Here is a 16,319-nt window from a genome sequence, read left to right as displayed (position 1 = left end):
GGCAGAAAATAGCGGATTGAGGGAAGGGCTGCACAGTCTTGTTCTGATTGAAGAGCTTGAGGCAGCAAGGAACTGAATTATGAAATTCCACAGCAGATTTCTTTGTGAGCCTTGAAAAACAGGAAGAAAAATACTCGGAGTAAACACAACAAACATGATTTATGACGGCTATTTTTTTCCTACTGGCAGTAGTTCACATAAGATTGTATTTTTAGTCAGATGAACAAAAACATGAGCTCGTATCTATCAAACTACTTCACCACCAAGTCATCAGATCAACCTTTCTTGACCCCCGTGGGTCAATCGATTGTAATGCTTTCCTGATGACCCTAAACTGCCCTCATTTGACCTAATGAGCGTCCAGGGAATTACAAAGCAGCCATCCACGGGGAAACATCTTGGTCAACCATGTTTGCCAACCAAGGGGTCCGCCCCAGCTTTGCTCCTTTATCGGCGGCACAGGGTCATCTTGTTGCCTAGATTTTCTGACCCTTTGGCTTCACGTTGCCTGTGGCTGGGAGGGTTTCTGATCCACACTGGTTTGACCCAGTGAGGAAATAATCAATATGAGAACGTCTTGTGTAAGACGTTAGTCCAAAAACCTTCAGACTTGTTCACCTTTGTTGACCGTCAGTGGTTCTACAAAGTGTTCCTGAGTCCATGTAGTAACATCCTTTATGCAACCATGTGTTCACAAAGTGTTGAACCTTGCTCCATCCTTGCTTGTGAGCGACTGAGCCTTTCCAGGATGCTCCTTTCATACCCAATCATGATACTATCACCTGTTACCAATCAACCTGCTTGCCTGTGGAACGATCCAAACAGGTGTTTTTGGAGCTTTTGTTGCTCCTGTCCCAACTTGTTTGAAACATACTGCTGCATCAAATTCAGAAAAAGCAGATATTTACAAAAATCAATGAAGCTGATGGTGTAAAACATTTTTATAACCGTCTTTTTTCACATGATAAATTAAATGCATGGATACAACTACCCTGAAGACAAATTGCTAATGTGGCTGAAATAATCACACACTGTAATTACACAACTTCCGTTAACTTCAAAGCAGCCATGATAGCGCCCATTTCTCTCCGTCTCTTTTGTGACTCACGACTTTGCTGTGAAAGAGCGAAGCTAAAGTTCAAAAGCTCTGGCAGGGTCAGTGCTCTCTGTAGAAGTCCCTTTGATTCCTGATGTAGTCGCGGAAAGGCTTCCTGGCCTGGACTGAAAGAGCAAAGGGGAGTTGAAAAAGGGGGATCAAATGGGATAGAGGATTGTTTTGTTCTCTCCTCTCTATCTGTTGAAGGTTCCTGGCTGATGTAGCCTGCTGTTTAATCTCAGCTGGCTCCACGGCTCAGCCTGTGGTAGTGTGGTCAGGAAGAGGCACCCAGCACAGAGAGCCTACTTTTATGACTGATCCGACTGTACAACTGCACATAAATTATTACCAGTTTGTAGATTTGCTGTCTCAGGTTCAGTGTTCAGGTTATACAAAATGTGATGCCTCAAACTAGTGGCCAGGAGTAGACTGCTGGCGATCTCCACTGATCTTCAGGGTAAAGGTGACTAACAGTGACTAATGAGCCAATCCTTAGTTCTTAGCAGAAAGGACAGGAAAGGGACTTGATGGGGATGCATCACAATAGAAATATGCTGACATCAACGGTGGTCACAGAGTGCAACTGGTTCCACCAGTTTGTGTGAATGATTTCCCAACCAGCCATTGATTGTGTATGCATCACAGTGTGATCAAATACTTCTGCTTGGCGGAGCGATTCAGTGTTGAAATCTCTTTTTCACTCTTCAAGTCTGAGAAGGGTGTGTCGCAGGAGATGCGTGGGAATCTGTTACTTTTGGTGTTTAGTATCTTGTTTCAAACTAGAAATTTGCTAAATCTGGTTGCACGATTGAAAAACCTCCAATAATTGATTTGTGGCTATTTGGATGCAGGAGAAACAAGCTGTGAACACCACACTTCTACTTCTTTTTTCTCCGTATTTGGTCTCTACCAACTTCTGAGGCAGATTTTGCAGCTAATGCTCCCCGTCGTCCACCAGCTAATCTCTAACCGTGTCTGTCTGCTGTTCAGCAGTGAGAAGTTAAGAGCTCAGTGGGGGTTTTTCTCTAAAAACATGCTTTCTATGGCTGAAACCCATGCTACGAGAGTGGTGTGAGTGAACCAAAACAACGAAGTTGTAGCATATAGCTATTAAATGAGCTGAAACTCTGCTGTGTGACGCCAAGGGGAGCTACAGATTCAGGTGATAATTCTCTGTAGGTTCATCAAAAGTGACCCCATTGTCACATTGTTTGCACATTGTCATTCGATGCATTGTCATTCTAATAATATTGATTAATGTCCTGGACAAAATACGGTGGAAACAGGGGGTCACTGACGCATCAAGCTGGAGTACGACTGCCAAAAATAACAGTTTCAGTGGGGCAAGGTTGTTGTTTTTGTGAATGTATATCTGACTTTGTGTTATTTACATATGCATAGATGAGATACATGTGTGTCAGAGTTCATTCAGTTTAAAATGAGTGACCTTACCATCGCTATTTGGTCATCGAGGCTCATGTTATTGGTGGGCCTCTGCTGTTTTGTAATTTGTGGAATATCTGTGGTCTATAAGTGTTGGGTCAGACGTGTTGACCTTTATCCTATATTACTTTATTTATACTCCAGTCTAAACAGGTCACACAGGCTCATTGTACTGGCAAGCTAATGCTCATTTTATCTGTTTGTCTAGTTAGCCATGCAACAGTAAGCTTCTGCTTGGCAGTCAATGGGTGGACAGAGTCTGGTAAATTTTGCTAAGAGCGGAGTTAAAGTGTGTAGCTGACACATAAATAAACCTAGGGTTCACTGAGACTCTCAGGTCTTTAATCATACTCCTGAGACTGATTAAAATGGTCTGGGATAGGCCTCGTGGCTGATTTGTAATCTAACTGTACATCTGATAAATAATCAATCAGTCATTGTGTTGGTGATGGTGATTCAAAATAACTCCATGAACTATGAATGGCATGCAGCCTGACCAGCTTGCAGAGCTCTTCTCAGGCTGGCCACTTTCTGTGTTTGAGTTTCTCAGATGTTTCCTGTGTGATGTTTACAGACGCTTCCAGTGAGTGCTTTTTTACCTAAAATCTCAGCTGACATAATTTATGGGAGCGGGGGCAGCCATTGTTCGTGTCTAATATTTGCACTGACGGAAACGGCGCTGCTGCGTTTGCTGACAGTGGTTCCCAGGAGCAGAGACGGTTCACAAAGCTTTTCAGACGTGATTCACAGATCCACAGCTTGGCAGCAGGCCAGCTGAGGGCTCCTCCAACACTTCATCTCCCCAAAACGGATGTTTTCCTACACATAAAACAGACACATATGAATTCCCCTTATGTAGTAATCTAATCAGAATCAAGCATTTGCTGAGGCTGAACGCCATCGCGTTGGCAGTGCAGAGAGTCTAATGCGAAGCACAACATTTGGGTTGCGGTTAACCTTGACATTCATTAAGTATTTTTCCTAGACGCAACAAGATATTCATGCTATGGGACAGGCCATATTAAGTTTTCCACGTCTTCATAAATCTCCCAACATGGAGCTCCTTGTGTCTGGAAATGTAATAAGGCTGACATAGTTAATCTAATGTGCTACATCCATCACAAGTGTTAGCATAGCTGCATGGCACACAGAGCCATCACAAACATTCGTTCTGAAGTCCACCGCGTTGTGCACCAGACTTACATACTGACTTCAACAGCGCAGTAATGTTTTGCAGAACTCTCCAGTCGATTTAAAGTTGAAACAAACCAGAGGCGCGATGAGAGAAAAGCTCATTAAACCAGAATAAAGTAACTTGACAATTGTGTATATTTATTTGGCATCTGTGGCTTCCTGTCTGAGGGGGCCCACTGTGTCTCTGGCTCTTTTGATCCCCCTCTAAAACCTACTCCAGTAACCCATATCCTGTATCCTCATTTGGAAGCATGGTGACAGTTTCCCAGATACCAGACGGTATTGCTTTCTCTTCATCTTGTGGCACAGGCCCAGCCCCAGTGTCTAATTTGCTAATGGATCCCTGCTGGAAGCCGCTGCCTCGACTGTACGCGAGTGTAATTATTGAAGGCTGAAGTGAAGCAACTGAGGACTAACTAGGAGAATGAATAAATCATTGTTTTGCACTCTGCTCCCAAACTCAGGGGGCTGCCGCTGATTTTCCTTTTGTTTGCTTTCCACAAAGCCTGGATGTCATTCACCCTCGGAACAGGTTGACTGTAATTGCTGAAAAACTCTGAGTGGCTTCACTTTATTGCATTTTGTTGGTTACTTACTAAGAGGAGTGATAATATGTTAATATGTACTTAGCTTTTGCTTGGAATGAGGGGAACTATAAGTTGAAACTTGCAGCTGCAGCACAAAAGTTTGCCCGTTTTCTCAAACGTGACTGGATGATTCGGTGAAAGACAGCACACCACAGAGGCTATGTCAACCGGTTCTCCCTTTCATGCAGGAAATGTACACTTAATAAGACCAGGGAAAGGCAACGTCTGTTTATGTGTAGTGTACCATGTAGCTCTAAGGAATTTTGACTCAGACGAATTACAACATAGACTTGCAGGACCTGTTCTGTACGTCCAAATTACTTCAAGGCCACCAGCTCTAGTCTCAACATTTCCCCCTGAGGGACATTAGTCAGTCATGACACGGTTACATTTGTTAAGACATGAAATTTGGGGATGTTGAGAGAACTTATTGTGATTTTAATTGAATTGCTGACAAGGAGGTCATGCTGCCGTTCACAGGGCTCTTTGGTTTAGTGGCCTCAGCCTGGTTCAGCTTGACAGGGAGCTTAAGCTTGCCAAAGCCCCTGGGAGGTCGAGATAAGGAAAGGCAGCATAAAACCTAATAAAGCTGCTTTGCACTTGGAGTGAGACAAAGATACAAGTGCGCTTAATGTGTCTGTATAAAGTGATTATATCTGTCTGGAACAAATGTAGCACTACAAGTGTCCTTTGTGTCCAATCTTGTTATTTTCTGCTTTTCAGATTACACAATACTGTCATGCATTCAGAAAAACATCCGCAGGATCCTCCATCCGCGATTTCATGAAAGCTAGTTCCACACCAGGCGAGATCCGAACATGAGACAGCTCTATGGACAAAGTGAATAATTGAAGACTAATCCAACCAGGCAGCATTTCCAAAACCAAGTCCTGATGTCAGATCACAGTCTGAGAGCTACTGAAGTACTGAGCCCTGTGGCCACTCATTCATTTGCAATCCAAAGAGACCAAGGTTCTCATCTTTCCCACAATGACTTTCCCCGTATACCCCGTCTGGAGCGTCAATTATCACATGAAAGATAAGAAGCTAGCTTAATAAGCATAAAAATGAAAATAACAAGAGCAGACCATCACATATTCTGCATGGCTGGCATTTCAATTCCAATTCTGTCTCAATTTTGATCGGTGTTATTTTCAGTCTAAGCATTGCACTCATGATAGGGACTCATGAGCTTCTGGTAACATGATTCCTCATCTATGATAATACTTGGTATGCCACCTTAAATAATATGCCAAATGGCATTCCTCTGCTAATAGCTTTAGAACTCTAAAGGGCACAAATAAGCAGCAATTTGCCGAATTTAGAACCATCTTCCTGTTTTTGTGCTTTATCGAGGGAAGTGACATGGAGTGACAGTGAATTAACGAGGGTAATTTTCCATGCCACATTACGCAGGGCACCACAAAGCCCAACTTCATTATGAAGAGATTATTCTTAACTTAAATTTTCCAAAAAAAGGAAACCACCATAATGTTCACTTTCCATCTCATTAAGATTCCATAATGGGTTCAGTGAAGTGTTTCGGGTTTCTAAAAACTGAAAATTACACAACAGTTGCATTAAAGACTTACACGATGTGAGCGAGAGGAAAATCACAATATATTATTTCATTTCCACAACAAAATTAACAGCAATCAATAAAACGATGTTTGTCTTTTAAAAGCAGGAGGCATAAAATGCAAATGTCAAACAAATCAACATACAGAGTTCAAAGCTAAAAACAACACATGGATGTAGAGCAATGTATAGGTCTCATTACACTATCTTTTTCCTTTGGCAACAGAGAATTATAATGCGCCCACACATCAAACACGTGTTTCACATATGTCCACCATCACAAATCTCCCATCTGGTGCTGACAGGCTTCTGCCTCAGGCCTAAATTAACTGTAAGACAATCAAATTGCTTTGGCTTTCAGTCAAGCATCTGTGCTTTGAATGTGTCACTCATCTCTTGTGTTTACATGCAAGTTCTACTCTCGCAGTGTGGGGTTGAGCTTCGCAACATCCATCAGTCAGAACACGAGAGAAAAATGATTAAAAGCTTAACATTTACAGTAGGTGGTGCTCAGAAATTGGCATGGAAGCAAATTGCACTTGCTGTAACACTTTAACTCACCACTTTGCCACTTTAAATATTCTTCCCTTATTGAATCACTCAGCATGAAATGTACAATTTTCCAAATGGCTGCTGAATCCTAATCTACGCTTTTACTTAGATCAGCTGATTGTGGTTGACCTCAAGTCTAAGTTGAACTTTCCACAGATAAAGAAGAAACTTCCGCAATTTTAGTCCAGGAAGTACTCAACTGTGAAAAATGGCAGAGGTATTAGATGACTCCACTAAAAATACAGTCTTTAATCACAATAGAGCACCTTTTCAGTTTAATTGACCTGCATGATAAAATATTAAGACATAGAAAAATGTTAAGATGTTTAAGTGGCAATGGTTTCATGAGGTGTTTTCAATCTGCAACATAAGGAGGCTGGTTTCAAGGTAAAAACATGAGTTATTTGGTAAGTCTTGCCAACATCCTGGCTGTTGCTATAATAAGAAAAATGTAAAGCATGTAGGAAAAATAATCTTACAGCTGTGTTAATTTGTCAATTTCTTTTTGAAATCTTTCTTCACAAAAAATCTTTCTTCTCAGTAGCGTCTGGAACCACCACATTTAACTTATCACTATCCAAAGCAGTAGTATTCATCTGATTCCACCCTTAGCTTCAGCGGCGATTTGCTGAAACCATCACCGTCAATGACTGTTTTATCCACAAAGTCCAGATCCGTGGGTGAGGGGTTGTCCGAGAGGTCCTCTGCTAGAGTGTCTAAGTAGCTACCCACAGACAGACCATCCAGCCCATCGCTGTTGCCGTCGTTCAAGCTGTTGAAGCTGCCTCGCAGCGAGGTACCGTCCTGGCTGTCTGACAGGCTGTACAAGCTGCCCGTCAGGCTGCCGTCTTGGCTGGCCACGCCTCCTTTGTCTTCGATCATCCAGCGGATGGATTCGATGCCCTCGTTGATCGACATAAGCTGCTGCATCAGCTTCACGTCAATGGCTCGCAGATGTGCCTGGAGAAGAAAAAAACCCAGTCAGGTTGTGGCACTTGTGGATGAGCCAGCATTTCAAGGAACAATGAGACAGATTTGTCTATTCAATGCAAAGCGACAGCAAACAGCCAGTTAGCATATTTTAGCATAAGGACAGTAAACAGCTAGCCTGGCTCAGTCCAAAAGGTGACAAACTGCATGAAATTTTGTTATTTTATGGAGTGTTATGTGCCAGGCTATTTTTTTGGCCAGACTCCAAGAAGTGACTTTGCCCGCCCACGAAACTGTTAAACTGAGCTAAGAGCTAAGCTAAGCTAAGAGACTCCCCTGCTGGCTGGAGCTTGAAATTAAACAAACGAACGTGAACATCTGACTATCTAACTGTTCCATCTACTCAGGAAGTAAGTGGATTTCCCAAAATGTAGAACTACTCCTTTAACACAGCTACTACATGAAACAGTCAGCCATTGTAAGTACAATGACAGTCAATATAATACAAAACCAGTACCACCATCATTGTTAGCTATTGTGAGCACTGAGGCTCAAAGTTCATTTTCGACCTTGGAATCAGCAGTTCTGAAAACAATCCCACCACAGTCCATTTAGTAACTCTGTTCTGCAGCTTTCACTCATATTGCACGGCATTCATCAGCAGATTGAATATCTACAATTCTATAACAGCTTGGGAAAACCTCCATCTGATGATGAGGAGGATCATGTGATATGAAGGAAGGCAGCAGCTCAGCTACTAAACGAACCTTGTGGTGAGCTTTCTTCCTCTCGACAATTGTTAGCATTCTTATGTCTTCTCATAGCCAGAACACTGTTTAGACTATCAGGCTTTGTTGTGAACAAAGAGACGTAACTATGTGGCACCGGAAGAGGGACTTGTACCACTCATGTAACAGTGCCAGGAAACAGTTTGCAGCCATGATTCTGAATGATATGCCTACATTGCACAGTATGGCCATTGATTTAACTCCCTGCCATGACAAACCGAGCCATTGACCGGGGGTGGAAGTGGACAGCCAGTGGTGTCATTCAAAGGGAGAATGAAAAATGGTTCGCGGACAGCTGGAGCAGCCTGCTACATTCAAAAAGCTTTGAGGCAGATGAAGGCAGACAGGGCTGGTACAGTGTTCCAGACAGCTGGCCTGATACAACAGCCTTTCTTTGAAACCAGTCCTCATTTAGCGCCTATTGCTGCCGGTGTGTTTGTTTTGTGAGCATAACCGCCCGCTTTATACACACATGGAAGAAGAGCAGATGGAATCATATTGGAACGTTGGTTTAAACAGCCGTCTCGTGTTAGGAAGATGGCACCAGTGGGTTCATATTACAAAATGAGTTTAGGGAAACACAATTACTGCAGCATAATTTTGTCTGAATCGAAAAAACATTTTTCATATGAGACTAATAAGCGCTAGTCCCTAACCTTTTTGGGGAACAGCACGTTTCAGAGTTCATTTGCTCCTTCAAAACGCTGTCGATGATTTCAGCCTGTAAAAATAATGTTAACAATTAGCTACACGACACAATGACGTCGCCAAATGTGTGTGTGCCTGTGCACCAGACCTGCGCACAGCAAAACAGAGCTGATGGGATTAGTGATTAAGCTGCGACGGGCGCCACAAAAGGCCCAAGATGCCCCAAATTTGGAAGGAGCCGTTGAACCTCATTTGCCTCTCATATCTGCACATTTAAATGATGACATGACTGCCGGTAAATTTGACAATTCAGGTTAAAACACAAGGGAATTAAGCCAAAGCCAGGCAATTCAGTATTTGCAGAAACGAAACGTGCCAGTTTCTCTCACTGCAGACTCTCCAGGTGACCGATCCGTCTGCTGGCCATGATGCAGCCTCACTACTGCAAAACGGTCAACTCGACCATCTGCTCGGGACTCCTAACACCTTCCGTGACCTCACTCAAAACGCTGTGACTGCAACAGGGCTGCAGTCAGTCAAGCGTGACACCTGAAAACACTCCGTGTGAGCAGATGAAATTATGTCATCATGGACAGCTAATTACGCAGGCACAATTGGATTTCAGAGTAGTTTGAATGGGGGTTGGAGGGGGATGGGGGAGGGGGGGTTGCTCCCTGAGGTGAAGAGGGCTCATCAACAAAGGTCTCTGCTGACTGTAGGTGTGAATGGCTATCACCTGCTGACCGGTTTCACGGTGCTTTCTAAGGCAATGAGGCACAACAGCCACCAGCAGAACCACATGTTGATGCGCGTGGACCGGTTTTGCACTCAGTCGAGGCATTTCCTGTGAGCTCGAGCTTGGTTGCCACTAAATGTAACACAGTAGAGATAACGCACGAATACCTGTCATAAAACTATGGTACATACTGGTCTTAGCTGGTTTGTGTGTACAGTCAAATTTATGTTTTCCCTCCCTTGACGACGGCTGGATAAATAACTGTCTTAAACAACTGCGCAGTTAAGTATTAGTTAGCTAGCTTGTAATTACAACTCGGGTAACTTTAAACAGGCTTGGAATAAACATAATGCGGCTATTTCTCTGACTGTGTCGCACATGTAGCATTCATGGCTATTAAACATTGAGGCTCCTTCAGTTGAACTTTCTAGAAAGAGACGCTTACCATTTCTTGTTTCAGGAGCAGCATTTTGTTCCCCAGTCGTCTCAGGTCCGCAGAATTACTACAACATTTGCAGTTCGTTAAATGCGGCGCCGCCGACTTCTCGTGCTCGTCGTGATGTTTTCCTCCCACGAGAGACCGAATGAGACTCTCCGGGACTTTTCGACCCAGCTTCGTCTCTATATCCTTCAGCTCGGGCAGGACGTTGTTACCGTCGTCCATTGTAGGCTGCCGCGAAGATGACACGCTTTTCACTGCGTGATTTGGAGCGGACACGGGCGCAAATTAGAGAGTCGCGAGCGCGGAGATACTCCAGATGATGCGTTGCGGAGACGCGCGCGAGCTACGTCCCGAAAGAGGAGTTCGCTTAAAGTCGCGAGGAGTTGCAACAGGGCGCGCGCTCTTCACAACTTCATTGAACCAGCTCCCGGTATGAAGTGCTGAGTCAAAAAACCAGCAGACCTCCCATTCAAGCCTCCGACCAGCAGTGACACACTTTTAACCTCAACGCGCTCTCCGTAGACCCTCCCACTAGGGAGCTTCCTCTGAAACCAGACACCAGACAGGTGAGGTGACACCGGGGTGTTGTGAAAAAAGGATTACTGCACACAAGGGAAGACATTTTTTAGGGATTACAAATTAGGAGCCATCAGACGTATTTCTTAGACCTAGTACCCACCAAAACCTGGGGTGAGCATTACAAGCTTATTATTTATGTATGTATGTGTGCAAACAACAATCACAAAATGAACAGACACTCCGAAGCATGTGTGTCCCCTAAGTGATGCGAGACGATATATAAAATGTGTTGTGGAAGTACGTGTGTTTATTAATGCTTGAATCACATGAATTTCAGCACACAGCTCACACCCAGCGTCAATGTGCAGTCACACACGCCACCGTGTCGACGTGCAAATCATTTAATCGTTTAAATAATTTGGCATGCACCCAGATCCAACAGTGTTGTGGCAAAAGTATAAATGTAAAAACAGAAAAGCATTCATGACTATTTCACATAATTTTAGTTAAAAAAAAAGACAGAAAAAGCTGCGTATCTTGAGAGCACAGTCAGTGGGGTCTCAGGACGACCACCTGTTGACTCTCTGCATTTCGCTACATTCAATCAACGCCCGTTTTTTTTTTTAAATCTCTCCATTATTAACAACATTTCAGGTCATTTGGATGAATTTATCTCGAAACACTGTTAAAAAGAAAGAAAGAAAACAATAAAACCTCAAAGCACATCTCTCTTGATAAGTACACGTCGTTTCACAAATTGAGTAATTGCACCCCCTTGTGGGCACTATGGCTCTTACATGAGCAGTGCATTTTCTAACAATTACAAACGCCTCACTTCTGCGATGCCACTGTGCAACTAAACTACAGCAAAGTCAGACAGACACAAAGGGTGTTATAGCCTATAAACATGTTAGAAGCTAGAGATCTGTAAGTGTATATTATGCTAACTATTTTGCCTGTATTACTTCTGTACTACTCTATTACTCTCACTTTAAATGTGTTCAAAAAGTTAAGCATTCTGAAAATCTTATCAGAATTGTCATTCTTTACAGCTGATCGCCTCATAGGTCAAACATCAAACGCTAAACTACAGAAGGCGTCCTACCTGACACTGACATGCCCTTTTAAAAGCCTGGCAAGAATGAGCACCACCTGGTGGCGCCGCCATCACACCATCACTTCAGTTGTTCATGTCCACTTTATTTGAACTTATTTTCCATTTTCATATTGGATCTTTGCAAAAGCACACTCTTAAAAACGATTTCACATACCTTCACCTTTCCATTACAAAAATAAATCTTCATTGAGTACTTGCTGGTCTTTTGGAGAATGTAATTGTTCACATCTGCACTATTTGTAAAGACAAATGAATTACACAGGTTGATAAAGGGACACGAATGCAGCAAAAAGATTATTTCCTATCATGTTGTAGCATTCAAGAACCTACAGCTGCTCTCCAGTGAGAAGAGACTCAGGCTTGAACAAACTGCGTATCAGTGTTAAAGGGAAGTGGAGAGGCACGCAGCTGTGGCTCATGGTCAAGCAGCGATCTCAGACCACAGACTGGCTTTTGTCATCGTCGTAGCGCTGGTACTGATCCCCGAGCAGAGGCTGGTGGCCCTCCATCTTGTAAGACCTGGCACGCACGGCACAGGTGGTGGCGGCGAAAATGGCGGCGACCACCACCAGCGCGGCGACTATTGCCATGGTGATGATTTCCGTCAGGGTGAAAGGTTGACCTAGAAAGGTAAAAGTGGATGATAATAGCCTCCGACATCAGCTTTTATTTGAAGGTGAGACCGAAAGCAGACACAGCGAGAAAAATATACCTGGCCATTCGGCTTCGTAAGAGTAACCGAGATTTTCAGGGGCAGCAACAAACATCTCAGCGTTGGTCACTGGGGGCCAGAAAGGCACCATGTTGTAGCCCCTGTTGTGACCAATGGGGGCGTTTTCATCGGGATACACAGCCGAATCTGTCGAGAAACACTTGAATTTAGTCGAAAAGCTCATGTACGATAAAAGACACAAATGGTGCGAAAACCAGATAAACACCTGGACTGTGTCTCCTCAACCATTCATCAAATATTGCGTCGGTGTACGTGTGGAGCAGGACGAAGATGGGGTCATTGGGTGAGAGGTGAGTCTGTCCTCCTGTGCCATTCAGGAACAGATGGGCCAGGTTGTGCAGGCTCCTCACCACGGGGTCGTAGTTCCCCTGGGGGGCGCTGTAGCCTGCCGGAGCAGCGTGAAAGTGCATAAGGACATGCAGAAATGCTGTATGTCAGAGCAGAGGAAGAAATGTCTTTGCAGTCACCTTCAATTGTGTTCCTGAAGCTTTCGGAGGAGGTGGAGTAGTAGGGCGGCGTGTCAAAAGCGTTAACCTGCAGACAGTCCGCCACATCCTGGGGCTCTGGGAGACGCTGGACCATCGGCCTGTTGACGTTTCCCGCTGGGTTCCTTCTGATGGGAGACGTCTCAGTGCCTGGAGGGAGACAGGAAAAGGAACCAGATTAGAGAGACCACAGCAATTTCCCTGCACTTTAAAGAATAAAGATGCGCACCGGAGCAACGACAGTCTTACTGTTACAGATGGTCCCCAGCGTGTCATAGTCCTCCACGCTCTCGCAGACAACCCTCCACTGGGAGAAGATGGAGTTGGCGCTCAGGGAATTCATGTCAAAGCTGCTCCTGGCTCCCATCAGGTCATCTGTGCAGATGTCACATGTGCTTCCACCGATGGCGAAGTTCCAGTAGGGCAGGGCGAAGGAGGGGTCCTGCAGCATGTCCTGGTGGTTTCAAATGAATAATTGAAAGGATGGCTGGGACGGAGTTAGCGAATGTGCAGATCAAGGCCAGGAACCAGAAGCAACTAACTTCCAATGGAAGCCTCCTCTAAACAACTTATTCCCATCCCCTTCTGTAAAGGGTCTATAGTCTGATTTGACATTCAAGTCATAAATTACACAGATTTTTTTTACACACTGTGATTTGCTGTAAAGATAATATCTGTTCACATTCATCAGTGAGTCTAAAAAAGCCTTTGTCATGCGCATCCTTGCTTTCCCACAACTTTGCAAAAACTCATAATCTAAGATAAACACACAGAAAATTTAGGAGTAAATGTGTCAATGCAGGTTTTATAAGTACAATTATCCTCTCTCTCTGCACACCAGTGAATTTACTTTAACACTTTGAAAAAGCTACCAAATCCCATTCAGAAACTCCACACTTTTTGATCAGAAAAGCACTCATGGATCCCAACTGCTGCTCATGAAACAGGCCTCCAACAAGATGTGATTCAACTGCAGTGGGACAAGGAGTCATTTTACTAAAATGATATTTTTCAGTCATCTCTGTTCATCCTGATCCCGACTTGAAAAACGAGGCTCTCCCTCGGAACTGTGCCTGGACTACGAGTGACGAATGAGGGAGTGCATCTGAAGCGTTTAACGCGCTCCAGATAAGGATGGAGCTTCACAGCAGGGGTCGGGGCTTCAAAACCGCGCAGCGGCTTCAATCTCTGCGCGTGCAAGTATACAAAAAAGTGCGTAATTGTGAGCAACTGGATGGATATAGTAATTATAGCAACTCTGTGCTGGGAGGGATGCTGAACATTCTCCACACACCACTGCGGTGATTGGAAGACTTGAATAACTCCTTTCACCAAAAGCTCTGTTCAGAGCTGTTTTCTGCAAATCATCTCCAAATCGATGGTGCGCGGATCAAATCGACCCTTTGCCCATAAAACGCTTAAAATCACATTTTTGCGCGCTGCTCGCCTGTTAAAGCGTGAAATTGCGTTGTGTAAGTTGTGATTTCCTCGCCAATGGTGTTGTGTTAGATAAAACAAATAAGCTTGGGGGGTGGGGGGTGACAGCTGGGCTGAAGAAGGCGGCGACATTTTGGGAAATTAAAAATGTGGATAAACAGTCATGTGAGACAAAATCAATGACATGATTCCCCTAATCTTAAAATGCCCAATCACACCTGACGTCGCCATCACTCCTCTTTGTACAGCATCTCACCTGCATGTCTCGCTCCAGCTGCAACAGGTGGTACCTGTGCCACGTGACAAATCCTGGACCCTCGTGCGAGAAGTCCACTCCCCCAAAACTGGCCTGACCCGGACCCAGGAACGTTTTGCTGACCGAGTAGTAGTGAGACCACACGAAGTAGTTGTAGATGGTGACGTTGTCGAACTGCATGGTGTTCCCGTCGGGCCCGAAGATCTCCGGGTAGCGCCGCGTGGCGATCACCAGGTCCGGGTGCACCGTGCGCTTGGCCTGGTCCAGCGCGTTCACGAACGCACGCTTCTGGTCCGCGCTGAGCTGCATCACGTTTCTCCTCACTGCGGGATTACAGCAGGGGTAGAGTGGATTAACTCGATCAGTCATGCGTTAATTGGGGATCTGCTTTTAATGACCAAGAACAGAAGTGCAGAAAATGTGCGTAAGCGGCCGTTTTAAGCAATTTAATTTGTAATCAAATGCTTTTTGTTAATCTTCAGGACTGTAACTATTTTAAAAATGCATTTTAATTTCTTTCTCAGGATAAATTGACTGATGTTGGTAAAATAATCTGTTTTCGTCCTGTACAAATAGCTGAATCGACATTAAATGTGCCAAAATCCGGGTAAAGGAGATCTTAAGTGCCACCGAGCAACGGCGCATCCCGACTAACTCCAGATTTGCTAGCTATGACTTTCCTAACTGCCCATGAATTAAAGTCAATATAACACTGTGAGGTGGATATTTCCCCGGACCCCCCCTGAGGACGCGCACTTACCAACAGAAACTCTTTGGTCACAGTTGGCCCCCGTCCATCCGTGTCTGCAGCGGCCGCAGTTATAGCCGCTGAAGTTTCCATTACACTGACAAGTGCGGTTGAAGAAGCGGACGGGCCATCGCTCCCGATCATCCCGTCCGTCGTGCGGGTACTGGGGACCGTGCGGGCGCGCGTCCACCGCGATGGCCACGCACTGCCCGCGGCCCGCGCTGGAGCCGCACGGGTCGTCGGCGAGTCCGGGGGGCGACGGGCAGCACTGGCCGCTCCTGAGCCCTGCGGGTGTCACACACTCTCTGGGGAACTGAGCGCTCACGACCGCCGCGCCCACGAGCACCAAAAAGCACCACAGAGACATTATCCAAAGAAAAAAAAAAGTTGCCAAATGTTTGCGCACAAGTTGGAGTATTTACCAAAATGATCGTGTGTCAACACAGAAGAAATCACTTTCTCAGCCGGCTAATATGTGTGTGTGAAACTTCCCCTCCCATGCGTTCACAGGCCCCTGCTTCTATTTCGCCCTCAAACCAGCGAACCGTCGACCTTAAATACCGGATTAGCGCATGACTACCCGGATTTTCGAGCTCCCGCGTGATGCCATCGCACAACATCATATTTCCTACTGGGGAAGGAGGCGAAGGAGGCAGCGTGATCCCTCATGCGCAGCATTGTTCTTCTAAAAACCCACTGGACTTCTGCAGTTACACAAATGAGCCCAACATTAAATATGAGGGAGCCTAATTAATTGCGAAATTCTTTCCGATTAGAGCGCAAACGATGATGAATGAGCGCGCCTGCCCGTGAACTTTAATGCGTGCACGCGGGCTGCGGCGTCTCAGCACGCCTTTATGAGCGCTGTATGAAAATTAATCTGTTATTATGGCGATAGCCTTCTCCAAATGTAGCCCCTGGCGCACAAATTGTGGAATTAAAATAATCAACGTGGTGCTGCAAGCCAGCTCAGAACACAATGAGGGTCTTGTTAACATGATCTACTACTGCGTGTGTAAACTCTCACTTT

General features: G+C 44.9%; 2 protein-coding genes across 2 annotated transcripts; both read right to left on the bottom strand.

Annotated features, from left to right (window-relative positions):
• Positions 1–5,918: 5,918 nt before the first annotated feature.
• On the bottom strand, positions 5,919–10,462 carry LOC121626715 (leucine rich adaptor protein 1-like). Its single transcript, XM_041965380.1, has 2 exons — positions 9,998–10,462; positions 5,919–7,410 (listed from the first exon to the last, which is right to left on the bottom strand). The coding sequence occupies exons 1-2, from the start codon at positions 10,214–10,216 to the stop codon at positions 7,024–7,026; spliced, it is 606 nt and encodes a 201-aa protein (XP_041821314.1). The 5' UTR covers positions 10,217–10,462; the 3' UTR covers positions 5,919–7,023.
• Positions 10,463–10,940: 478 nt separating this feature from the next.
• Positions 10,941–15,791, bottom strand: LOC121626475 (5,6-dihydroxyindole-2-carboxylic acid oxidase-like). Its single transcript, XM_041965011.1, has 7 exons — positions 15,302–15,791; positions 14,542–14,864; positions 13,098–13,302; positions 12,831–12,998; positions 12,569–12,748; positions 12,343–12,489; positions 10,941–12,252 (listed from the first exon to the last, which is right to left on the bottom strand). Exons 1-7 carry the CDS (start codon positions 15,654–15,656, stop codon positions 12,065–12,067), a joined length of 1,566 nt encoding a protein of 521 aa, XP_041820945.1. The 5' UTR covers positions 15,657–15,791; the 3' UTR covers positions 10,941–12,064.
• Between the last annotated feature and the right edge of the window lie 528 nt (positions 15,792–16,319).

Source organism: Chelmon rostratus, chromosome 23, assembly GCF_017976325.1.
Source record: "Chelmon rostratus isolate fCheRos1 chromosome 23, fCheRos1.pri, whole genome shotgun sequence".
Taxonomy (NCBI): domain Eukaryota; kingdom Metazoa; phylum Chordata; class Actinopteri; order Chaetodontiformes; family Chaetodontidae; genus Chelmon; species Chelmon rostratus.
Note: the sequence above shows the minus strand (reverse complement) of the source record. Positions and strands in the feature narration are given on the sequence as shown.

Coding starts and splice junctions, on each gene's coding strand:
- LOC121626715 (XM_041965380.1), bottom strand. CDS start 10,216: ATGGACGACGGTAACAACGTCCTGCCCGAGCTGAAGGATATAGAGACG. Junction 7,411..9,997: donor TGCTCCTGAAACAAGAAATG/GTAAGCGTCTCT, acceptor TTTCTTCTCCAG/GCACATCTGCGAGCCATTGA.
- LOC121626475 (XM_041965011.1), bottom strand. CDS start 15,656: ATGTCTCTGTGGTGCTTTTTGGTGCTCGTGGGCGCGGCGGTCGTGAGC. Junction 12,490..12,568: donor GTTGAGGAGACACAGTCCAG/GTGTTTATCTGG, acceptor GTTTCTCGACAG/ATTCGGCTGTGTATCCCGAT. Junction 12,253..12,342: donor TTACGAAGCCGAATGGCCAG/GTATATTTTTCT, acceptor TTACCTTTCTAG/GTCAACCTTTCACCCTGACG.